At 46.5% G+C, this 26,458-nt stretch overlaps 1 protein-coding gene across 1 annotated transcript in view; it reads right to left on the bottom strand.

Annotated features, from left to right (window-relative positions):
• LOC147731114 (uncharacterized) overlaps positions 1 to 26,458 on the bottom strand; it is a 247,222-nt gene that overhangs the window by 107,303 nt on the left and 113,461 nt on the right. The window contains exons 15-17 of the mRNA XM_086956074.1: positions 581 to 649; positions 165 to 233; positions 8 to 76 (exon numbers count right to left, since the gene is read on the bottom strand). Of these exons, the coding sequence (XP_086812200.1) occupies positions 8 to 76; positions 165 to 233; positions 581 to 649 (207 nt within the window). The remainder of the gene's footprint in view (positions 1 to 7; positions 77 to 164; positions 234 to 580; positions 650 to 26,458) is intronic.

The raw sequence follows: 26,458 nt of genomic DNA, 5'->3' as shown, positions 1-26,458 counted from the left end.
TTCTTACCTTTGATCCAGTCAGCCCTTCCCCAGCGGGACCCCTTAAGCCTGGCGGTCCTTGTGGTCCTTGGACGCCCTGGACAAAAGAAGCAGTATAGATCAGTTTCAAAACAAGAACTTCCGACTTGCAGATAAAAGGCCTCACCCCATTTTAAGAATCTTACCTTCTCTCCTTGGATCCCAATGCCAGGCAACCCAATAGGGCCAGGCAAACCTGGAGGCCCAAATTCACCCTGTGTGACAACAAGAAAGAGAATGGCTTGATGAGGGAAGTGACTAAGGGGACAAGTACTTAGCTACACAGGGAAAAGCTTCATGCTGTAGTTTTAGGCCTTGTTTTGAATCCCATTTTGTTCCCACACAGTCAATACAATTCTATCCCGAAGAACACCAGAAAGCAACAACAGACATAGCCGGTTTATTGCCTATAAAGCGGCTCGCCAAATTCACTACTACTAGGCCTTGATCGTAAATCTCTGAGGATCTATTCTGCTTCACTGCACCTTTTGTAACTTATAACAATCCCTACTCTCTCGCCCCTTGTCAATCAAGTCAATCCAGTGACATGTTTACTGCTCACCTTTTCACCTTGAATTCCAATGCCGGGCTGTCCACGAGCCCCCCTGGGTCCTTCAAATCCACGGTCTCCCTGGAGGAAAAAATGTCAGAGAGTGTTAACAGCTCTGATGGCCGATCATTCACTGCTTTCAATGTCACTTTTGAAAGTGTGATGTGAATCAAAGTGACACAACACAACACAGTTCTGTGCCAAAGGGCACTTCACACATTGAAGCTTACTTACCGAATTCCTTCGAATACATCATTTAGTTCAACAACGTTTCTACTTTTGCATACTATCTACCGCACACTTGGCAGCTAGTTCACTCTAAAATTAACTCTTCTAAAGTGATTTTGAATCCCTTCCTGGGCAAAACTTGTCACTTTTTCTTTCATTGAATGTTTTAGATTTTTGAAGTACACGAACTTAGTTAAAGACTTTGTAAAAAAACAAAAACATTGGGCATGTTTACCTTTGTTCCATACATTTCTGTTTTGAGGCCGGTTTTCAGTCTGGGAGTTACTCCTTAACTCAAACACTTACTGAAAATTGGATATGCGTTTTATTGAAAACAGACATGTCTGCCAATTGAATGTGTTGTATGAATAAAAATTGTGAATTTTAACTTAATTATTTCATTTCAGGCCCAAACTCTTTACACCCACAACCAGAAAGCGAATTTTATTTCTTCCATTCAGCTTTTCTCGGCTTACAAGAAAGAGAAACCCAGCATCACAGGGCTTGAAATAACCCCTAGTAAAAACAGATGGAACTTTGGCATTAAATGTCAGGCAGAAGGGACGGCCCTTGTATATTTTTCCTGAGAAGGGGGGAAAAGGTAAAACTTATTATAAAGTTGGAAAGACCTGGAGCAGAACACAGTTTGAACGGGTGAAAAAGCGAGACCACTCTCCTTACCTTATTTTTGCTACATGTACAGTAATGAAACGAGCAAAACGTTACGTAAATTCAGCTAAACATTGCAAAATATTGTTGATACTATTTCTGGTGAGTTCGCATGATAGGAAATAGAGACAAATATTTTTCTACATTTGAAATCTGACAAATGTGACTAAGTTGGAAGCAAAACCAATCTATTGCATCTTTTTTACACAAGTAGCTTGTGGGAAATAAGTTTACTTTCTATCTTAAAACCTATATTACACAACAACACCTATTTAGAAACAATACATGCGTTTTAAAGGTTTCACAATGGTTCCATGGCCCGTTTTGCCAACTTTTACTGTAGCGAAAAATCTTTATTTGCTTTGGCCAGGACCCACATATGTTTGCTTTACTGCTCATTACAAATGCAGATTTATCGTCTTATTTGCATTATTGAAAAGTTTCGGTAATGTGACTTCAAGAATACCATGGCGCTGTTGTGCTCAATACTGAGATGGCCTCAGCATGGTGATACGTGACCTCACCGGTTGAGTCAAAAGCATGTAGTGGTTGAAGGGGCTGCATAAGACTGGCCTTAATTAAACGGTTGCTGTCAAGGACTTTACCTCTTCTAGTTAGTAAACAATGTTTACTGCAAAACTTTTACAATGCAGGGAATCACAACGCGGTCGTTACAACACCTTCCCTAGTGTCCGGACAGACTGGAGTTGGAATAGTAAATTATACTATTCCAACATCCAGCGCCTCCCTCCGCAAGTCGGTGTTCCTGCTTGCGGAGTAATGGTATGCGGAATCACAACGCGGTCATTGTATCGTTGTGATTCCCTGGGGGAAAAAGCCAGCGGAATAACATCATAGATTCCTTCCAGTTAGCCACTGTCAAGGGTTGTCACTGCTCTGAGATTCTTATGGGCAAGTGCACGTGACCAGCATGGCGCTGCTTCTAATACAGATTAGAACATTGGAATATTGAGTGCTCCATTGAAAACAATGGAGTGCTCCGGGCTTCTAATGGCCGGTAGAAGTTCGGAGCATCAATATTCCAATGTATAACAAAGCCCTAATGGAGCCAGAGGGGATTTCACCCCCTCAGGCTCCATGAGGCCTTTGCTTTACAAATTAGAACATTCTGTCCTCTAGGGGTGGAATATTCTAATAGCCGTAGAGCCCCCCGTAGCAGGCTGTACTGGCCATTAAACGCCTTCGGTTTGAGCCTTCAACGCTTTCAACCTGGAGCAGGCCACTAATGGCAGGTAGAGTCCACTACATTGGGCTCTATGGCTATATTATATTACAGAATGTTCCTAGCAGCCTTCAATGTATGAGAATTATTGACGGTTGCAACTACCAGCACCGGGGCCGAGGGAGGAGTTGCAACGGACACGAATATGTAGAGGGAACAAACCAAGGGGCAGATGAAACTGCTTCAGCAAGTACTCTTTAACCACTGGAATTTCCTCAGGGTGGCTCTTTTACTCTTTCGTCTGTCCCAATGAAGAAGGGAACAAACAGCATGCAAATCAGTTCTTTATCGGCCCCAAAGAAGCACCTGAATTTCTCAGCCCTTCCCCCTTGCATGGGAACATAAGCAACTCCTGAGACATAGTGTTTATATTGGCCTTCACATGTGAGGTTCAGCTGGCGTTCTCATGGTTCAGTGATCTTATGAATCCCATCATGGCATACTTCCTCCACTTAACTAGACTCCATGAAATAGCAAAGAAATTTATGGTTAACATTCAATTCCATCTTTTTTTTAGCTCTTTCTGTTTGCGCTAGTATAAAATGGGACCGATAATATACAGATAACACTAACTCTGGCAATGGAATGGAAGTCTACAGAAAGACGTCCCTGTAAAATTCATTACCAAAAGTATTATACTCCATCATTTACTTGGTAGCTCATTGAGCTTGTGGTTCATTTTTTCTCTAATTCATAGTACAGTCTAATGAAAAGGCATGTTGTAACTTTGTAATGGATTTTCTAACGTTCAGTTTGTATGATATTCAACTAGTTTATATATGGGATTTTGATTTGGACGATACATGAAATTAGTCATTTTAATAAGCCCTTGGTATGTAAATGCACCTCCCAAGCTGCCCATTATTAACTCATACAAGTAAATGCTAGTTTATGACCTGAGAATAGCGACTTATATTCTAGTGGCCGATGTGGCGCCTTGAACATATGTACTGCCCGCCTGATGAAATTGCAGCCTTTTCTACAGGAGCGTTCCAAATCAAGTGAAAATGGCCACCAGCTAGCACACTTGAGGGAAGAATTCCAGCAAGGTCAAGATGACAAGTTGAGAAATCCTGCCTTTTTTCTATATGCACCTTAAAGCAACGGCTTTATTTGAGGTCGAGGTTAAGATTAACTCAAGTGACCATATCACAGAATATGCAGGTGTCATTGTTAGACCTGACATCTTTGGCGTGGTTTCCCCTGTCTTTTTGCCTCTACCTCCTGTATTTTTGATGCTGTGCTGGATTTCGTTTTTTTGCTGGTTTAGATGCTTTGGGCACTTTGCCACTTCTGATCAGTGTCAAAGTGCAAGTGCTCCCTGAGTAAATTGTAAGTGTAATTGGTTATCCATGATTGGCATATTTGTATCACCAAGAAGTCCCTAGTAAAGTGCACTGAGTGTGCCAGGGCTGGTGATTCAAATACTACTAGTGGGCCTGCAGCACTGATTGTGCCACCCACATAAGTAGCCCTAAAATGGTGTCTCAGGCCTGCCACCGCAGTGCCTGTGTGCAGTCTGTGAACTGCCATGTCAGCCTGGCCAGTGTCCCTTCTGACCAGGCTTAACCCTTCCCTTTCTGTACACATTGGACACCCCTATGGAAGGCCCAAGGTACCTCCTTGGGCTGGGTGCAGTGTATGTGAAAGGTAGAGCATGTACTAGTGCAGGTGACATGCTCTGGTAGTGAATTACAGCCATTTTCGTTTTTCACTATTGTAAGGCTATCTTGCCCATAGGCTATCATGGGGAATGCTGGCTACAGTGGCTACCTGCATATCTTCCCATAGGAGCAAGATAGGACATACAAGTCTGTTATCCCTGAACTCAGAATTTAATAACATATCTTTTAGGAAAGGTGGTTTTTAAATCATGTGTTTGAGAACAGCACTTTTAGAAAGTTGCTGTTCTCTTGTCTGACCTTTCTGTGTGCCTTGACCTTTTTGTGAATTGACTGTCTGGTTTGTGAGTGACAGGGGCTGGGTGGCTCCCAGAGGCTGAGTGGGCCATCCCTGGGATGAATAGCTCCATCTAGGGCTGTGCCTGCCGTCCACAATGCTGGCTCCACCTCCTGCTGGGCGGCTGACGACCCTGCCCCTCTCTCTGAAAGGAAAGCAGAGGCCAGGAAAACAAAGTGCTCAAGGAACACCCAGAACTGGTTCTGACTGGGCTCAGAGTCCTCCTGCACAAAGGGAACAAAGACTTGTAGAGGTATAAGTATAAGACCTCAGACTACAGAAAATTAGATCATCCTGGAATCAAGAAGGAACCTCTGGGGGGAGGAGCTACGACACCAACCAAGATGGCCGCATAGTCTCCCGGCTCCGCTGACCTCTGTCCTACGCTCTACTATCCTGTCATCTATCCTGATCTCCTTCTCCGGATCCGTGTGTGTGACCCGATTTGCACTCCGATGATGTGATCCCGGAGTTTCTCCGACATCGTGGAGCGGAGTAACGTCGAGGACTGATTTGAGGCCTAACCCAGCCGAGAAGCCGGGGTCTCGAGTGCTGGCCTAGCCGGGTCCGAGTTGAACAACAACGGACTGTTGAATGCGGTTGGGTCCGGTCTCTGGAACATTCAGAATTTTGGGATTGCTCTGCTACCATCTGCTGCCTGGTGTTCTATAGGAGGTGAGGTGACGAGTCACGCACAGCACGGTGTTGCGGGGGTCCCGGACCGGGGGTCCGGCATTCATATCGCCAGTGCCCCTTGGGTTGGAATCTCACTACGTGCTACTGCACGCTACCAGTCTGTCCCTCATGGCTCATTCCTGCTCCGCCTCATCTTCCCCCGGAGAAGGCGCCTCTCCTGTGGGGAACACCATGCCTGAGGAAAAATGGAGGCTGACGGAGCAGGCTCAAAGTGGCCCGTCATTGCGGACGGTGCTGGAGGCCCTTGTGGCACTTCAGGAGACTGTTAAAGCCCAGACCTGCAGCCTGTTGTTGGCGGCGGATGGAATCAAAGGATTGAGACCGGATCCTGACTTGACGCCCGAGACCCGGCGGCCAGCCCGCCTTTCGATTGACGCCCGGTGGCGTACTTAGACCCAGCGCTGGAAGCTGTATTTGCCCCTATCGCAGTGGATCTACCCGAAAGTACTGTGCTTGGTGACTCAATTAATCCGTTGGAATCCCCGGTTTTGCAACTGTCGGAACATTTACATGCTGTCCCCACTTCGGATCCTTTCAATTGGTACCGTGAACTGTTTTGGACTGTGTCGACCCCCCTCCCCAGTCGCTCTATCATGATGGCGGATGGGATAAAGCCTGGCTTCGGAGACGGGGAAGGGCATCGTTGGTACCAGCCGGCTAATTTGGGACCTGCCGTTCTTTTTTCATCTGTGGACCCCTGTTCTGCTAACTTCTGTGTACCTTTTGACAATTTGAGGACGGGGCTTTCTTCCCCTGAAGGACTCCGCGAATTTAATCGACAGGGCCAAGGCTGAGATTGCTGTCTGGGTTGTTCATTGTAGTATTATGGTTAATGGGATTGTTTCATTGAATTAACGGAGTCCGGGGCGGGGTTGGTTAGGACGGGGGCGAGAGACCGGGAGTGCGTTGAATAAAGCCCTCCTCCATTTCCCCTCTTCGGGTGGGGTTTAATTTATTTTCCCTTTTTTTCCCTGTTTCTTCTATATTTCGGGTTTCGGTTCTTGGGTGACAGGCACGCTGCTAGGGGGGTAGGCCGTAGTCATCTGCAGGGGTGCAGGGTGGGGGGTTGGGGGATGGGAGTTTTGTTTTTTCTTTGTTTCTATGGACTTTTTTTCTCTTCTTATCTTCTTTGGCCTTTTCTTTCTCTTTTTCCGGGTCAGCGTGGTGGGTTCATTGTTTGGTCCATCTCTGCTTTTACATCTGTGCCTCAACTCTCGCGATGTTTCGAGGCCACGAGGCGGGCATAAATGTTGGCACGACCGTAATGGTATGCTTGTTTTTCAGGGTGTCGTCTGCTTTAATGCCACTGACCTACATGAAAACGAATTGACTGGTGACACACTGCTATTTCACTCGCCCCCTCTTCATAGCTTGAGATATTGTATGGCACCTGATCCTTCTATTTTATATTATAAAATGAAACCTTTTGTATCCTGTTCCCAATTTGATATGTCTTCCAACCAGTGCGCATTGTGGATGTAGCGACTATGCTCCCCGGGAGGCTGGGTCTGACATTTTGATCGTAATATTGTGTTGCAATTGCTTAGCGGCCAGCCCTGGGGGTTGTAGGCCCGTGTTTGTATCTGGTTGAAAATGTCAAATAAAGGTTTTCACAAAAAAAAAAAAAAGAAGGAACCTCTGCCAAGGAGAAAGCTGGAAGACTGAAGAGAAGGACTGTCCTGCTGTGTGTTTGTGGACTGACCTGCAGTTGCTTTGCTGCCAAGGAGAGGGGAAGGACTCTGCTTTGTGCTGTGTCCCCTTGCTTGAAGAGATCTCCAAGGGCCTGAGTTGAGCTGCTCCCTGTTAAGAAGTCCCAGAAACAAAAGGACTTCACCCCCAGCTTCCCTGAACTGTATTGAGAGAGTTCTGTCCTTCCTAGAGTGCTTGGGCCAGTTGTGGTGCTTCTGGAAGTGGTACCTGTGCTTGGGAAGCTGGAAAAGAAGATACTAAAGACTTTCTGCAAAGTTCAACGCATCGCTTGCTTGCGGACCGCATCCCCGTCAGTGCGAGGAAATTCCCACCGCCGCGAAGATCCAGATCGTCGCAGCGCCTGTTACCACTGCAAGAACCGACGCATCCTTCGCTTGCGGAATGTATCTCTCCGGTGCGGGAAAAGTACCATCGCTGAGAGTATCGTCGCAGAGCCGGTCATCACTGGGTGAGACCGCGCACAGCTTGCTTGAGGACCGCATCACGTCGCTGTGAGAGTCGTCGCAGAGCCATCGCATCGAGGCACCGTGAGAGGAGAAGATGGACGCTGTGCCGCGCATCGTTGCCGCACCTGAGATCATAGCCGTCCCAAAGATCATCGCATCGTACCTTTTGCGAGACGCTTCCTACGAAACCTGCGCACCGGAATCCATACAAGGTATCGCATCCCTCCCCATACAGACCGGAGTCATAGCAACACACCTGCCGCGTCCAGCGGGGTTGTCGTATCACCTCCCCAGGTCTCAGGAGTGACGCATCGCTTGTTTTTCAACGCTGCAGCTTTCACTTGGAACTTTTGTCGCATCTAAAGGTACTGTTGGCTAAAACGTGATGCAACCGTGGATTATTTAAAACGCAACCTTAAGAACTCTTTTGAAACCATATTCTTGAACTGTGTATGTTGTATTTTTGTCGTTTTGGTCTTGTCTAGTTTAGATTAAATTCTTCTATTTTTCTAACCTGTTGTGGAGTCCATTTGTGGTGTTTTCACAGTGTTACTGTGAGTGTTGGTACAAATAATGTACACATTGCCTTTGATAAGCCTGACAGCTCGTGCCATAGCTACCAAGTGGGTGAGCGGGGGTTATCTAACGAGTGTCTCCTCCGTACCCTGACTAGGAGCAAGGGTCCCTATTTGGACAGTGGTACCTACCTCTGCCAACTAGAGACCCCCAGATCGAACTGTCATAAACTATGAAACATGATGATTTGGACCAGCCTACTTATATTATAATAAAAAACCTCCCAGATGGATGTTGCAAGTCACCAAGGTGTCCCACGGGCATATGGATGCCATGGCTGTAGATCAACTACCTTTGTGAGGCAATGGAACTTCGAAATTACTTGCAAAGTTCTCATTATGAAAATCCTGAGGTATTTTATTTTTTTAAATACACTATCCATGATATTGTATATATAGATAAAAAGAAATATAAAAACGGAGCATATAAACGCTAAATGTGCACACCTTTCCAATGCGGTATGCAAGTACCTATTATACATTTCCTTAGAGCATGGATGCATAGCGGACAGATTTACTAATAACATCTATCTGGTACGGCTGAAATTTTGAAATCTAGCATTTCGAAACAAAATGCCACATAGAAAACTGAAGTTATTGAGATTAGTTGCCATTAGTTTCTACAGAGCTATTTATGAGAGTGAAATGAAAGAACCCCTTCGTTTCTTGCTTTTTTCCCATGTTTACATGCTCGCTGGGTTATTTTTATGCAACCTGTCCTATAAGACTGGGAAACAGAAAAACACCCTTCACCATCACATCTGACCTTTAAATTGGGATAGAACTGGAAACCATAGTCCAGCGGTGTCAAATGCAAATATGCCATTTTAGGGAACAAAGAAGGGCCGCTGGGTCATGCATCTGTGCTGCTTTGCATTGCACTGCACATCTCGTGGTCAGAGATGTTGCCAGGGTTTTCTTCTTTGTTCATGCTTATACAATACTTAGCCTCATCTCACTTTCGGCTTGTGGGCGAAAGCAGGAGGTTAAAGAGGCTCCATTTCAGCGGAGCAGGCACAGTGTGATGCACTGGCCACCCGTAATAAGTTATTACAGGTGACTAGTGCTGTCTTTTTACTATTACAAGTGAGTTCTGACTTGCTTGTCACAAGGCAACAAACCCCAGGCCCTTATTGGGATTGCACTCCCCCAGGTATTCCTGCATCTTTTGTAAGTAATAACCTTGTTTATCCATAGCTGCCAAGTTTTCAGATGGCTCATGTGTGACATTTTCATAGCTTCAGTGTACTTATGAGTGACATTTAGTGCCAAATGTGTGACACTCAGAGTGCCACTTTCTCACGAATTAAACTAACCAATTAAGTCCACAGGGACTAATATAGTACGAATTACATTCTTTTGAGCTATGAGGAGCTTTAAAACGATCCTGAAACTGCTGCAGAGCACCTGAAGTGAAAGGTCACTATTGATCACAAGTCTTGTTTATTTTGTATAGCTAGGTGTACTCACAAACTAGTGAGGCTGAGCAAGCAGGTGAGCCAGTTTGCAGCAGAGTCCTCAAAATATAACGGCTCCCTGCGCTGTTAGCAGGACGTGACGTCACATCCTCCTGCGGCGCTACCAAAAGTCTGAGACTGTGCTACTCAGCCCTGCGGCGCTGCGGAAATCACACTTTGGACACATTGTAGCAGCACTGACTGGCTGCCATTGTGAGGCTGAGTGAGCCTGTTCGGCTGCTGAAAGTGACCCAAGCCTAGGGAGTAGCCTGCGCAGGCACTCGAGTGCGCTGCCATACAGAGTTGCAGCATGCTTTCTATGACAGCTGAGACTAATGCATCATGCGTGACAATGCATTTCAGTGCGGTGATGCGGAGCACCACACTGAAATGCGGTAGTATCACGCCGGATGCGTAATACACGGCAGGACTGTTTATCTCTTAAGTCTGTTTCCAAAGTCTGCATAGTCTCCTTACGTCTCATTCCGAAGGCGGCCAACTAATGCATAAGAATAAATCCTAAAAGAGGCACCGCCTGAGGAAAGATCTTTGTAGTAAGACAAGGGAGAGAGGGAACTAAGGCCCCACTCTAGAAGAATTTATAAGGACGTTAACTGTGGGAGTTTAACACCCCTCTCTCCCACTCCTGTTCACCCTTCTGCCACCTTTCTCCACCATTGTCTAAGAGGACACAAGCACAATAATTACAAAACACCAACTACACTAGGAGGGATTTGCATATATATAACTGTCCCTTTCTCCTCTTCATTTCTTCAAAATGCACATAGTAATCCGCGAACGCTTTGTATCAGAAATTCTGATTGAATAAGGACAATTGTTTTGAGAACATGTTTTAGGACCTTCGTAATTCAATCAGCTCAATGACCACTTTCTTTTACTACCGTGCATTGAATTCGCTCCTATTACCTTAAGTCATTTGTGTATACATGTTTGTATATCAAAGCAAAATACATTTTGCCCCAAACTAAATGTTTGTTTACTGTCTTCCATATTTCTTTAGTCTGCGGTGCACATTTTTACATTTTTCAGTTCCTAAAGGGATTCTTTGCTTGCAGATGCCACGAATCCCTCTAAGCACAAACCACAGTGCACTTAGCAAACAGCTGCACGTGAAGCACGGATCGCCGCTGCTCCAGGCTGTACGAGCCAGCTGCCTTGACACCGGGGAGAGCCCCTGGCCTAGGGCCACCGCTGACACCACTTGGCAATGCTGTTAGAAGGGATTAGAGAAGAGAGGACGGATCTGTTCGAGCACGCCCGGGTCTGCTTTAGGTTTAGGGCAGGCAAATTCTGTAGCCAGTTGTGTACTTTAAAGAAGCCTTTTCTAAAGGATATCATATTAGTAATCGATTTGCAATTCTAACAGAAGTAGGAAATGTGAAAGCTTCTTGGGGTAATCACATTGACTTTTTTTTAACAATGCACATATTGGGTACACACACCAGCAAAAGCAATTGCGTTATTATTTTTTGAAAAAAAGGTTTTATGTCACGGTATTTTAAGGACCATCTAACATCACAGCATCTAACGAGAAGCCGTATCATTTGCTCAGTTGTACAGGTTTGTATTTTGCGAGTTATCAAGTTATCGGGATTGCGCACAACATTTGTGTGCCTCAGTATGATCCACTGCGTGTTTGTGATCAATTACAAGACTGGGTATCACTGACATTGGCCTCAATATATCACAAATATTGTAAAATTCTATTCTATTTACTCAGTCTAGATTTGATATTGAGTAAGCACTAAGGGGTCAATATGAGCTGGCCATTAACGGAAGAAGTAGGTACCGGGGCCGGTGTTATGGTTTTTGGCCAGTATCTCCACACCTAATAACAGCCATTGTGAGTTTCTGAGTTCAGGGCTGTGCGCCTGGTGCAGCCGCACCTGGAGCCAAGTTCTGGGGGAGGAGGCAGGGTAATCTTCTTAGAAATATTTTATGGGGTTAAAACCCCCTGCTGCAGAGCTTCTTGTGTGACCAGCAGTTTTCAGGCAACAACAAAAATTCCAAGATAGATAACTCTTGTGATTAATGTTCCTGCTGGAGAAATATCCTAATTTTGTCTAGTGGCAGTTTTGACTCATCATAAAGTAGCGCAGACGGTTAATATATCTGCTACAGAGAACGTGTACCATACAAATCACAGAACAGTATTTTATGTGGATAGCTCAGTGAGTAACTGCCTTTGTCACAGAGATCCTTTTGGTATTTGCACTCCATAGGTTACAAATCTACTACAGCACACTGACCTATGAACTGTCATCAAACAGCTGCATGAAAACTGCATGGTATAGGTTAGAATTGTATGTTTTGTCCTCAATCTTTCATTATCCTAATGATGCGAGAATGATACAAGAAGTGATGCAAGAAAGGGTTTGTAAGGGTGGAAATACATTATTATTAGTCAAGCTAACCCAACCACTGTTGTACGCTTTAAATCCTGAGTTTGGGCTTCTCCAGATGAAACACTCTTAAATTATAATGCCCAAAAGTATGGATGGCATGGGATTCCTACAACTTGTAACCTTGATTGCCTTATGTAACATTTCCTGACTGATTTATATATATATTCACTGAAAAAACCATAGGTTATAGACCATATATAGTTAGGAATTTGCATTTACAAAACCTTGAAAATTCACTGAAAAAACCATAGGTTAGAGACCATATACAGTTAGCTGGACATTTTATTGACATAAAACCAATGAAATTCCATATATAGTTAGTTGCACTAACTATATATCGCGCACCCGCAATCCACTGCTGATGATGTCACATATTACATCATTCATGACATGGTCAGTGACATCACTGATGACATCACTGATGACATCTCAAATGACATCACTGATGACATCACTGATGACATCTCAAATGACATCACTGATGACATCATCTAGTGTCTGTGTGTTTTTGTAAAGTTTAAATATGTTTTACATATTGAAGAATGAGTGGATGTATGGAAGACTGAGTGTGTGTGTGGCTGGCTGGGAGGTGTGTGACTCTGTGCATATCAATGTGTACTTGTATCAGTGATTGTATAAGAGAGTAAGTATGTGTTAGTATATGTGTGAAAAGTATGGTGTTCTGTGTTTAACTGTATAGATGAGGAAATCGAAGTGTGATTGATTCTTCACAGGACTGACTAGGTGTATGAGTGCATATGATAGTGTTGTAATAATGAGTGACTGTATGTATGAGTGATTGTATGGGTGAATGAGTGAATGTGTGTGTAGACGTAGGAATCAGTGAGTGCGTATGTAGTAACTGGTATTGGTGTGTCATGATGTCATCAGTGATGTCATTTGAGATGTCATCAGTGATGTCATTTGAGATGTCATCAGTGATGTCATCAGTGATGTCACTGAAGTATGGTGTTCTGTGTTTAACTGTATAGATGAGGAAATGGAAGTGTGATTGGTTCTTTACAGGAATGACTAGGTGTGTGAGTAACTCCATGGATGAGTGGCAGTGTGTGAGTGTCTGCATAGGTGTATGAGTGCATATGATAGTGTTGTAAAAATGAGTGACTGTATGTATGAGTGATTGTATGGGTGAATGAGTGAATGTGTGTGTAGACGTAGGAATCAGTGAGTGCGTATGTAGTAACTGGTATTGGTGTGTCATGATGTCATCACTGATGTCATTTGAGATGTCATCAGTGATGTCATCAGTGATGTCATTTGAGATGTCATCAGTGATGTCATCAGTGATGTCACTGACCATGTCATGAATGATGTAATATGTGACATCATCAGCAGTGGATTGCGGGTGCGCGATATATAGTTAGTGCAACTAACTATATATGGAATTTCATTGGTTTTATGTCAATAAAATGTCCAGCTAACTGTATATGGTCTCTAACCTATGGTTTTTTCAGTGAATTTTCAAGGTTTTGTAAATGCAAATTCCTAACTATATATGGTCTATAACCTATGGTTTTTTCAGTGAATTTCATTGGTTTTTTAAAAGCTAATATCTATAGCTGTAAAATATATTCTTTATTATGTGACGTATCACGTAGCCACGTGAGACGCCTCATGACGCGTCGCATAACCGTGACGTATCGGTTCTGCAGCGCAAACAAAACCCGTAACGTAAGCGTGCCGGAGCACGCTTACAGATATATATATTTTTTTTAACCTTAATTAGACAAAATCCACACGTGCACATATCTTGAGGCCTTGCAAAGGCACATCAAACAAACAGTCCCTACAATTTTGCCAAGTTTGCTGGAAATCTATTCCCTTAATTTTTTTTTTACTGTTTCTCTTGGTTTTCCCCTTGTTACGCTTACCGGGACGCTACCCGGTACGCGAACCGGACGCTCCAAAAACACAAGATGGCGGACTCCCGTTACGCTGCCGGTTAGCTGCCCGGTTCGCGTACCGGGAAGCGCCTCTACCGCGAAAAATCGCGGGGGACTTTAATATCCCCCTCATCAATCCTAGGGGGTCAGGAGGGGTTTACCTTGCCCCCTTTCCTTCATTTCCCCCTTCTTTTTTTCACCACATCTTGTCTCTCGAACCTACCGAGAGACAAGATGGCGGCCGCTCCGGACTGTTTACAATGTTGACAGCTACGCTGCCGGTTAGCTGCCCGGTTAGCTGCCCGGTTCGCGTACCGGGACGCGCCTCTACGGCGTAAAATCGCAAAATTTTTTGCCCCGCGGGGCACTTTAATATCCCCCTCATCAATCCTAGGCGGTCAGGAGTGGTCTACCTTGCCCCCTTTCCTTCATTTCCCCCTTCGTTTTTCACCACATCTTATCTCTCGATCGTACCGAGAGACAAGATGGCGGCCGCTCCGGTTTGTTTAGAATGTTGACAGACACCGGAGAGCCAATCAGATTCGCTTCGCGAAGTTCCGTTACGCGTCAGGTACGCGAACCGTGGCGCTAACCGGAGCGCTGTCACAGATATATATATTTTTTTAAACGTTAATTTCTCAAAATCCACTGGAGCACATATATTGAGACATAGCATAGGCACGTCGGGCAAACCATATCTACAATTTTGCCAAGTTTCATGTAAATCTATTCAGCCGTTCGAGCTAAAAGTGAGTCCAACCGCCCTATGGAAAAATGAATGGGAAAAACGCGTTTTGGGACCCCCCTTTGTTCTCGGCCCCCCCTTGACGAAACCCCACCAAATTTTCAGGGGCTGCTCAGAAAAAAATGTGCCATTTTCCTGATAATTTCAGCCAATTCCGTCCACAAACGTCAAAGTTATTAGACATAGAATTTTCAGAAATCCCATAGAGAAAAAATCCTAACTATATATACCCACTGGCTATCGCCAGTAGGTAATATACATATATAAACATATGTAATCTGCATATCTATATAAATATAAATGCATGCATACATATACATATATGCATACATATGCATGTTATTTACATGAAAGTTTTAAAAACACTAATAAAAGCAAAGCTAAAAAGCCACCTCATTACAAACAGAATGGCTTTAACTTAAACGAGGGCGAGATCTATTGCATTTTCAATGCTTGTTTACTTTGGTTCTATCAAGAAGGCATTCAGATGTGTCACACATTTGCCATAAATTCTGAATGTTAGCACTCTAGTTGCTCATTAGATCACTGTAGTAAAGCTAGTGCTCACCAGGGAAGTCTGCTGCTAATCATGGTTTGCAGCCATTTTCCCGCATTTTTTATCCCGCAGACTTTCAGTCCGCATACCATTATCCCGCAAGGTCATTGAGCTCGCATACCATTATCCCGCATTTTTTCAAAACGCATGTGCATTTATCGCGCATGCCTTTACAAAGAATTACGTTTTAAAGGCATGTATGGTAAATGCATTTGCGTTGTGAAAACCACGATGACGAGAGAGGTAAGTGGGTTTGTGTTAATTTTTTCGTGGGTTAGTGATTGTGTAGTGTAGTGTAGTGTTGTGTAGTGTAGTGTTGTGTTAGTGTAGTGTAGAGTTGTGGTGGTTGTTTAGTGTAGGGTCATGCTGGGGGTAGTGTTTTAGGGTTTAGGGTTGTGTTGTAGTGTTTGCGTAGTGTAGGGTCATGCTGGGGGTAGTGTTTTAGTGTTCAGGGTAGTGTTGTAGTGTTTGCGTAGTGTAGGGTCATGCTGGGGCTAGTGTTTTAGGGTTTAGGGTAGTGTTGTAGTGTTTGCGTAGTGTAGGGTCATGCTGGGCGTAGTGTTTTAGGGTTTAGGATAGTGTTGTAGTGTTTGCGTAGTGTAGGGTCATGCTGGGGGTAGGGTTTTGGGTAGTGTTGTAGTGTTTGCGTAGTGTAGGGTCATGCTGGGGTGTAGTATTTTAGGGTTTAGGGTAGTGTTGTAGTGTTTGCGTAGTGTAGGGTCATGCTGGGGGTAGTGTTTTAGGGTTTTGGGTAGTGTTGTAGTGTTTGCTAGTGTAGGGTCATGCTGGGGGTTGTGTTTTAGGGTTTTGGGTAGTGTTGTAGTGTTTGCGTAGTGTAGGGTCATGCTGGGGTGCAGTGTTTTAGGGTTTTGGGTAGTGTTGTAGTGTTTGCGTAGTGTAGGGTCATGCTGGGGGTAGTGTTTTAGGGTTTTGGGTAGTGTTGTAGTGTTTGTGTAGTGTAGGGTCATGCTGAGGGTAGTGTTTTAGGGTTTAGGGTAGTGTTGTAGTGTTTGTGTAGTGTAGGGTCATGCTGGGGGTCGTGTTTTAGGGTTTAGGGTAGTGTTGTAGTGTTTGCGTAGTGTAGGGTCATGCTGGGGGTAGTGTTTTAGGGTTTAGGGTAGTGTTGTAGTGTTTGCGTAGTGTAGGGTCATGCTGGGGTGTAGTGTTTTAGGGTTTAGGGTAGTGTTGTAGTGTTTGCGTAGTGTAGGGTCATGCTGGGGGTAGTGTTTTAGGGTTTAGGGTAGTGTTGTAGTGTTTGCGTAGTGTAGGGTCATGCTGGGGTGTAGTGTTTTAGGGTTTTGGGTAGTGTTGTAGTGTTTGCGTAGTGTAGGGTCATGCTGGGGGTAGTGTTTTAGGATTTAGGGTAGTGTTGTAGTGTTTGCGTAGTGTAGGGTCATGCTGGGGGTAGTGTATTAGGGTTTTGGGTAGTGTTGTAGTGTTTGCGTAGTGTAGGGTCATGCTGGGGGGTAGTGTTTTAGGGTTTTGGGTAGTGTTGTAGTGTTTGCGTAGTGTAGGGTCATGCTGGGGGTAGTGTTTTAGGGTTTTGGGTAGTGTTGTAGTGTTTGCGTAGTGTAGGGTCATGCTGAGGGTAGTGTTTTAGGGTTTAGGGTAGTGCTGTAGTGTTTGCGTAGTGTAGGGTCATGCTGGGGGTAGTGTTTTAGGGTTTAGGGTAGTGTTGTAGTGTTTGCGTAGTGTAGGGTCATGCTGGGGGTAGTGTTTTAGGGTTTAGGGTAGTGTTGTAGTGTTTGCGTAGTGTAGGGTCATGCTGGGGTGTAGTGTTTTAGGGTTTTGGGTAGTGTTGTAGTGTTTGCGTAGTGTAGGGTCATGCTGGGGGTAGTGTTTTAGGATTTAGGTTAGTGTTGTAGTGTTTGCGTAGTGTAGGGTCATGCTGGGGGTAGTGTTTTAGGGTTTAGGGTTGTGTTGTAGTGTTTGCGTAGTGTAGGGTCATGCTGGGGGTAGTGTTTTAGGGTTTAGGGTTGTGTTGTAGTGTTTGTGTAGTGTAGGGTCATGCTGGGGGTAGTGTTTTAGGGTTTTGGGTAGTGTTGTAGTGTTTGCGTAGTGTAGGGTCATGCTGGGGGGTAGTGTTTTAGGGTTTTGGGTAGTGTTGTAGTGTTTGCGTAGTGTAGGGTCATGCTGGGGGTAGTGTTTTAGGGTTTTGGGTAGTGTTGTAGTGTTTGCGTAGTGTAGGGTCATGCTGAGGGTAGTGTTTTAGGGTTTAGGGTAGTGTTGTAGTGTTTGCGTAGTGTAGGGTCATGCTGGGGGTAGCGTTTTAGGGTTTAGGGTAGTGTTGTAGTGTTTGCGTAGTGTAGGGTCATGCTGGGGGTAGCGTTTTAGGGTTTAGGGTAGTGTTGTAGTGTTTGCGTAGTGTAGGGTCATGCTGGGGTGTAGTGTTTTAGGGTTTAGGGTAGTGTTGTAGTGTTTGCGTAGTGTAGGGTCATGCTGGGGGTAGTGTTTTAGGGTTTAGGGTAGTGTTGTAGTGTTTGCGTAGTGTAGGGTCATGCTGGGGTGTAGTGTTTTAGGGTTTTGGGTAGTGTTGTAGTGTTTGCGTAGTGTAGGGTCATGCTGGGGGTAGTGTTTTAGGATTTAGGGTAGTGTTGTAGTGTTTGCGTAGTGTAGGGTCATGCTGGGGGTAGTGTATTAGGGTTTTGGGTAGTGTTGTAGTGTTTGCGTAGTGTAGGGTCATGCTGGGGGGTAGTGTTTTAGGGTTTTGGGTAGTGTTGTAGTGTTTGCGTAGTGTAGGGTCATGCTGGGGGTAGTGTTTTAGGGTTTTGGGTAGTGTTGTAGTGTTTGCGTAGTGTAGGGTCATGCTGAGGGTAGTGTTTTAGGGTTTAGGGTAGTGTTGTAGTGTTTGCGTAGTGTAGGGTCATGCTGGGGGTAGTGTTTTAGGGTTTAGGGTTGTGTTGTAGTGTTTGCGTAGTGTAGGGTCATGCTGGGGGTAGTGTTTTAGGGTTTAGGGTAGTGTTGTAGTGTTTGCGTAGTGTAGGGTCATGCTGGGGGTAGTGTTTTAGGGTTTAGGGTAGTGTTGTAGTGTTTGCGTAGTGTAGGGTCATGCTGGGGGTAGTGTTTTAGGGTTTAGGGTAGTGTTGTAGTGTTTGCGTAGTGTAGGGTCATGCTGGGGTGTAGTGTTTTAGGATTTTGGGTAGTGTTGTAGTGTTTGCGTAGTGTAGGGTCATGCTGGGGGTAGTGTTTTAGGATTTAGGTTAGTGTTGTAGTGTTTGCGTAGTGTAGGGTCATGCTGGGGGTAGTGTTTTAGGGTTTAGGGTTGTGTTGTAGTGTTTGCGTAGTGTAGGGTCATGCTGGGGGTAGTGTTTTAGGGTTTAGGGTTGTGTTGTAGTGTTTGTGTAGTGTAGGGTCATGCTGGGGGTAGTGTTTTAGGGTTTAGGGTAGTGTTGTAGTGTTTGCGTAGTGTAGGGTCATGCTGGGGTGTAGTGTTTTAGGGTTTTGGGTAGTGTTGTAGTGTTTGCGTAGTGTAGGGTCATGCTGGGGGTAGTGTTTTAGGGTTTAGGGTAGTGTTGTAGTGTTTGTGTAGTGTAGGGTCCTGCTGGGGGTAGTGTTTTAGGGTTTGGGGTAGTGTTGTAGTGTTTGTGTAGTGTAGGGTCATGCTGGGGGTAGTGTTTTAGGGTTTAGGGTAGTGTTGTACTGTTTGTGTAGTGTAGGGTCATGCTGGGGGTAGTGTTTTAGGGTTTAGGGTAGTTTAGTTGTTTAGTGTATGCTAAAGGCATATTCGTTCTAAAAGTTTTCGTTATTTTAATTTGCGGCCTAATAGTACATGCGGGATTTTTTTTGCGGACTGATGGTATGCGGGATTTCGTCATATATTCGCTAATCATACTTTCTATGGCAAAATGAACCCCCTCATTTTGTTCCTTTTTAAATTAAATGTTTTAAGAGTTACCACTTTATTCCAATCAAGATGGCTTCAGGTGTGCCATACCTTTGTAATAAGTAGGACTGTTAGCACTCTAGTTGTTCTTTAGAACACTCTGGGACAATCTGTCATTGGGCTATAGTTGGGCTACATCTGGCTGATATTTGGGCTACATTTGTTTTTTTTGTCTCTGGTGGCCATCTTTGGGCTACATTGGGCTACATTGGGCTACATTTGGGCTCCAACATATATATAGCCCAATGTAGCCCAATATATATTTTTCAAAGTTAATTTTCGTAAAAACCACTGGAGCCTATATCTTGAGACATAGCAAAGGCACATCGGGCTACCAGTCCCTACAATTTTGCCAAGTTTGGTGTAAATCCATTCAGCCGTTCAGGCTAAAAGTGAGGCCAACCGCCCTATGGAAAATTGCATGGGAAAAACACGTTTTGGGACCCCCCTTTTTTCTCGGCCCCTCCTTGACGAAACCCCCCCAAATTTTCAGGGGCTGCTCAGAAAGAAAATGTTCCATTTTCATGAAAATTTCAGCCAATTCTGTCCTCATAAGCCAAAGTTATTCGACATAGAATTTTCAAAAATCCCATAGGAAAAAAATCCTAACTATATATACCTACTGGCTATCGCCAGTAGGTAATATATATATATATATATATGATTCATTGTCCGCTGTATAGTGTGTGTGTGATGTAAAGTGCTCCGACACCCTACACTGGTATGAATAGCACTCTGAAGCAAATTAGAAGTATTTAAGAGAGTAGTTTTGGAGGTATCAGAGGCACTGTTGAAGGGTGGTATTGAGGGAGTCCATGGAGAAGAAGGTCATGGGGTACGTCAACAAAGACTGTTGCACCAGGCACCACCAGCTCTAAAGCCAGCCCTGCCTGGGTGTATTCAGAAGGAGGAACATGTGGGTGGAAACACAATTTGTTTTAACAGGTTTGCCTCCACACACTGTAAAACCCAGAATCCTTCAAGTGCTATCTCCTTTGAAGATACCACTCCACATAACGGACAGCAAGGGCCTAAGGGTTAACTGAGTAAATTGAATACCAGCTAATAACCAATGGTAGTGCAAGACCTGCGTTTCAGCAGCAAATGTAATAAGGGACTTTTTGTAAAATATTATCTAAGGCCACTGAAGATTTGACATCCTCAGGGGTAAAGTAAGATCAGCCCCAGTCTTAGGTTCCTCCATCTCAGGCACTGTGGAGAACACTGCTAAGCCAACTCTTATGTTGATTTTTACCAACATATTCTATAATGATAAGAATGTTAATGGGTTGCTTTGTGAGAAAACACTCCAATCAGAGAATAATTCGAATTCAGCTCCTCACTAAGATTGTTCTACGGTCATGGCATGCAGAATACCAATGCAGATGGCTGATGTGCTGCAGTTTGTGGCGATTGTGCCCTTGCTGTGACGGCCGATGTGAGACTATCTCAACAAATGTACAGGCCGCATGACCGCTGCTCTAGAAGTGTCCTTAAAAGTGGGCTGTCACATGCAGAGCCAGAACTTACGAGTTGGATGACTAATTTTTTCCTAGGAAATTTGAAGACGCGATTGGACAATCTACAAAAAGGGAATGCATGCCTGGATTTGCCAGTATCTCATCTATTTGATACTCCAAATGCTGAAGAAGCATGAGCCTTAAAGGGTCTCAATTGTTACTGCTACATGGGAAGATTGTTCTGATAAATCTTTTTTAGGCATGTAGTATGAGTACTCCTTCAAAGGCAGGATTTGAGCAGTGACACTAGCAGTGTGGAGCTGGTACTACAAACCATTAGTCTTGTGTACTGTTTTGCAAGCTCGGGCTTAATTTAGATGACTTGCTTCTTTATTCAGTCCAGATGTTGGTTCCGTGAATTCTATTCTACTGCAGTGTGACTTACACCGAAAAGTTGTAACTTGCTCGACTTTTGATACAATATTATAAAGTAGCATATCCGTGCCTAACTTTTATTGGAACGTGTTAGGTTGTGTGTTGGATTTTAAGAACAGTGTCTAAGAGTGTAATATGCTTCTTCTTTTTATATCCTCACAATGGGACACATGTCTCAAGGCTCAGGCCTTTCATTCTTTTCTTTTCATTCACATCTATTTATCTAGCCATTTTTGCATCTGGTCTGGTCTAGCTCATACAATAAAGACAGTTAATGGTTTTCCATGGAGAATTAAGAGGTAGTGGACATAACACCATCCAAGTTGCCACTATCATGCATTATCTGAGGCTGGTAGAAGCACATATTCCCACACTTGATGTTGTTTCTCTTCTTAGTTCAATGCCACAGTTATGCCATCCTAGACAGTACAGTCGGCAGTAGCGCTGAGACACTCCCTGGAGTAGCTGTGCGCTTTACAACTCTCATCATTCATTCATTCACAGTTATTAACCAATATTCAAGCAATTTCTAAAATGGAAGTGATAACCTACCATTGACACCAATCAAGAAGGCTAACAAGACGTCGGACAGTTGAGCAGAAGACCTTCAACAGGTTTGGCAAAATGCGCCAATAGAAATCTCACACATTGTTGCTACAGTCTGCGATCACAATATATTCACTGTAAAAAGATGACATGCACTGTTTTACCAAATGAGTATCTCACAGGCTCCCCAGCCCTGTTGCATCTCTCTGTGACCCTACTCCTGCACCTTCAAACAGGGGAGTTTTTCAGTGCCCTGCATTATCAATTAGTGAGCAGGATGCTCTTTCATTTATCAACAGCATGAATTGATGTGGCTTTCAGATGGAGACATGTACCTGCCATTTTCCTACTTTTCAGTGTCTGTAATTCGGCTTCCTCTGCTGTTTCCTGAAGGCTCCAGAGGCGAAGCTTTAGGTGGATTTAAGAAATCTCCATAATCTGACCAAAGAGGCCCATTTAAATACCTGTTGAAACTGCCTTTGACCTCATCAGGTATATAATCCTACTTTTTATGTCAGGAAAGCACTAAGTGCTAAACAGAAGGGGCCTTTTACCTGCCTAATCCACCTAAATCTGACTAATCCTATAAAACCACTTAGACGGTGGCTCCAGGAGAATTGGCATACCTTGTACACGCAAAACACCTAAAAATTAAATTATGCTGTCTGTCTGTTTGTAACATGATATCTAGGAGGGTAGCGTTGGTTGTGTTCAATTGAGATCCAAGAAGTGCCACTGGCACTGGTAAGACTCTCGATCAGTGTTTGCCTAATAAGAGTTTATACACAAGCAGGCTACTCAATCCCAACAAATAATATTGATTTAGAGGCATTGCTGGAGCAGTTACATTGTGACACCAGCCAGAAAATGAATGTCAGTTGGAGGACAGCAGATCATGAGCGTGCCCTCCAGAACCTCTGATCGGGAAGACCCCAGAAAGTTGCCTGCCAGCTGTGCGACTAAAAACACGTGTTCAGGGTATCAGGTAAGAATTCTAAAACGTTCTAAGATGTCTCTTATTGCTGCATTACCTCTACGTCCCTCGTCCTCGACCCAGTCATCACACATGAGGTATTCCACACGACAGGAAACAAAACAGGAAACGCTTTTAGACTCCACCCACCCTCCTGTCAGGTGCTATAACACACCTCACCACAAGAAGCAAATCCTGTTTTGTTTCCTGTCGGTGGTTTACTTTATGGGAGATGCTGGGGTGAGTGCCGGGCACTTACCTGCTACGTTTGTCCTATGGAGCCTCTGCTGCTGGGCTTCGGCGGGCTCCCATGGACCGTCGTGGGATTGCTTGGAGTGGGGCTGCTGGGCTTCCCTTTCTCCTCCCTGGGCTCAGGTGACCCGCACTGCTGGGCTTTGTGGGTCTTCCTGTTGCGTTCCTGCCCGGGTCTCTGGTCACGCTGCTGGATGTGTTGTGGCCCTTCCTCCTGCTGCTTTCCTGCTGGATCGACGTGGACGTGCTTGGGGTTTGGGGCTGTGAGCGCTGAGCTGTTCTGGGGCGCGCTCCTCCCCTTTGGATTCCCCGATGTCTCCATTGCCTCTTTGCCGTGGGGAGGCCCTGGTGACGGCTCCTGCGTGTGCCTCCGGGACGCGGTGCAGGCTGCAGTGGCATGTGATGCAAGGCTGGTTATTCTCGCCTCTTTGGGACGTCTGGTGTTCGAGGCTGCCTTTGGGATTTCCCTGCTGCGCTGGGACGGCCGGAGCTGTCTCAGTGGCGTCTTCCGGGATTGCGCGCATGCGCTTTTGCCCCTTGTTCCACTCTTCGGCCGTGTTCGGTGCCGGGTGCTGATGTGGGCGGGTGCCCGGGTGGACTCCGGGCGCCCCGGTTCTTGGGGCGGAGTTGTGCCTGATGCCTGGTTGTGCACAATTGCATGTCTCGGCTGGTGGGCATTCTGAGGGAGCCTGGCCTGTGCCTGAGACGTGTTACTCCTGGAGCTTCTGGGAATTGCGCCCGAAGCCTCTTCAGGGGGATTCCTTCGCTCTGCCGGAGTGTGGATGTGGAGTTCCGCTCCCACATGGACCCTTGCTGGTGTGTTCTCTCCGGCGGCTCAGTCGGTTGGTGAGCGGTGCTTCTTCGACATCCTTGCGCAGGGCCATGTCGTGGGTGGGAGTTTGAGCCTCCCCTGGAGCTGCTGACTGCCTTTCATGCTACGCTTCTTCGGCAATGGTGTGTTCTACGTTGCCTGAGCGCTGTGGACAGGACTCTGACCTTCTGATTACATCTTGGAGTCCAGGCATGGCATCTGGTGGAAGTCTGCTTATGGTACGTGGTCTGCGATGTTATTCATCACTTTCTTCTTGATGGTGTAATTTGCGCTGTGCTACGTTTCCTCTCCTACCCTCTACTGTATTGCTGGGGTATTTGCACAGATGTCTGGAGTCCGGCTTTGAGGCTGGGTCCGATGGCTCATTGGACTATTGAGTCTTCTACAGGGGCCTGTGCTCGGCCTCGCGGTCACTGGTTCAGTTCCCGGTGGGTGCTCTCGGACTTTCATCCTTCTGAGTTCTATGACATGTGTACCGTTGGGTTTCAATAACCTTCTGTTCTTCATCACCTGGATGCCTTTTGTACATGGCTATGGTCGTGTGCTGCCTCCATCGTGAGGGGTGATGTTCCCCTCCTGGGCATGCTTCTCCCCTTTTTCCGGGGGGGGGGTGGGTGGGGGGGGGGTCTCCTCCCCTCTCCGGTGATGCCTGGTGGTGTGCTGATGCCGTGTTTGGGCGCCTTCTTCTGGATCGTCTGTTGCTTGCTGTTGGGCTTTCTGGTTTCTTCGGATTCTTGTGGCCTGTTCTCTGCCAGTACCTCATTTGTGTCCGTGGTTCTGTTGCGTGTATGGATGGTGCCGGTTCTTTCTCCATGTCCTGGTTGGTATCCTTGCTTTCTACGTTATGGGATGTGGCTGTCTTTGGCCTGTCTTAGTTCCTGTGGACTCTGTGGAACCAGTCTTATGGGTCGCCCTTCCATGGCTGCTGGACTCGTTCTGATGGACGGTGTGGGCATGTGGATGGATTCTGCCCCAGAGATGTCTTCTGCCGCTTATCATCGGGCTGTTCGTTCTGGCGTTGTCCAGTCTTTGATGCCCGTTTTGGAGTCCCTCTTTTCGTCTTCACAGGAGGGTGCCGGTTGTCCGGTGTTGCTGGGGCCTATGGCCCGCCTGGAGGTGAATGTATGCCGGACGTCGCCTGTGCTTCTGTGTGGGCTCCTGCTGCTGTGTCCTGTGGTTCCTCTATTGCTGCGCTGTATCCTGTTTCTGCGGGATTGGATGACGGACGACGGTCCAGGGGTCCGTGGCTTGCGGCTTCCTTTCACCGGGGCCTGTTTGGTGACTCGCTGGTAGTTATGCTACCCAGGGTCTTCCAGGAGCGCATGCATTCTTTATCTTTCATGGCCTTCCGCCCGGGGGGGGGGGGGCTCCCTCGGTTTCGGTTGCCTGGCCTTTCCACCGGCCTTCCAGGTTTCTGCAGTTCTACCTTTCGGATTCTTCGTGGCTCTGGGCATATTTCCTCCGGGCATGTGGGAGGAGGTCCCGGTGGGGTGTCGGGTCTTGCCCACTGCGTTCCTGTCTGGGCCGCCCTTGGGGCTTCGCAGGTTCCTTCCTGCTTGACGCCTGTCGACCTCAGTCGGATGGGTGCTGGATGTCTTGTCGTGGGGATGCCGGATCGGATTCTTGTCCCCCCCCTCCCCCTTCGGGGTGGTGGTGGCCCTTTTTCCTCGGGATGCTTCCCGCCTTCTGACCTTGTTGGACATTCTTTGGTCGGCGGACGGGCGGTTGTCCCGTTTCCTCTGGCGGAGCATGGAATGGACGTTTGCCTCCTTCATCTTCATGGGACCATGATTCCCGGAGGGTTTCCGAGTGTTCTTCAACCTTCGGGCCTGTTCTTGTTCGTGCAGTGGATTCCGTTCAGGATGGGGGCCCTCCGGTAGGGTCGGCGCTGGCTGTTCCGCGTCCCCCCCCCTTTTTTTTGGATCTTCGGTCCGCCCCTTCCGGGTGTTCGCTGGGGGGTGGCTCCCTTGGTGGCCCATCTGCATCTCCTGGGGGTGTCTATGTGCCCGTATTTGGACGACCGGATGGTTCGGGCTCCGCCCCTGGAGGTCGTGTCTCACCACCTTCCCTTGCCCGTGTCTACGCTCAGGGTCCACGAGTTTTGTTCACCTTGCCCGGTTGTCGCCTGGAACCTGCGACCCGGAGGTCCTTCATCGGAGCCGTGTTCGGTTCTGTGTCGGGGAGGGTGTTCCTGACGGGCGACCGGTTTCGTCGCCTGCAGTCATTGCTGAGTTGGTTGTTGTCACCTGCCTCGGCTCCCATCCTTCAGTGGCTGGAGGTTCGGGGCCGCATGGCTGCTTCTGTTTTCTCCATACCCTGGACCTGGGTTCGTCTGCGGCCTCTGCTGTGGCCTGTGCAGCGGTGGGTCTCTATTTCTGTCCTGGGTTTTGCGGTTCCTGTTCCTGTGTCTCTGGATGTGGTGTCTGCTTTCCAGTGGTGGTTTGCCCCTCCTTCCTTTCCGTGGGACTGTTGATTCGTCTACCTCCTCATCTGGTTGGGACCTCGGATGCCTTCGCCTCGGGCTGGGGAGTGACACTGGCCTGTTGGGTGTTGCTAGCACGCTGGCTCCCATCGGAATCTCCCTGGTCGTCCGACTGGGGAGTGCGGTCTACGGTGGAGAGGACGCTTCACTATTTCCATCTTCACCGGGAGAGTTGCCTTGTCCTGGTGGGATCTGCCTTCACGTGGACTGTGGCATTTCTGTGTCACCTGGGTCTCTGTCCCTGTGTCTGGCTCCCAGGACCTTTCGGTTGCTTTGCCTGAGGTTCGGGTCTCCGGCTCTGGACTGGTTTGCCTCGGGGTCCTATGCCCTGGTGCCCCTGTTCTGCTCCTGGTCTCCGGAGGGGGGGCGCAGGGGGGGTGGATGCCATGTATCTCCTTTGGCCTCCCTGGTTT

The sequence above is a fragment of the Lissotriton vulgaris genome, chromosome 2_1 (assembly GCF_964263255.1).
Source record: "Lissotriton vulgaris chromosome 2_1, aLisVul1.2, whole genome shotgun sequence".
Taxonomy (NCBI): domain Eukaryota; kingdom Metazoa; phylum Chordata; class Amphibia; order Caudata; family Salamandridae; genus Lissotriton; species Lissotriton vulgaris.
The sequence above is the reverse complement of the archived record's forward strand: the minus strand, read 5'-3'. Positions and strand labels throughout refer to the sequence as shown.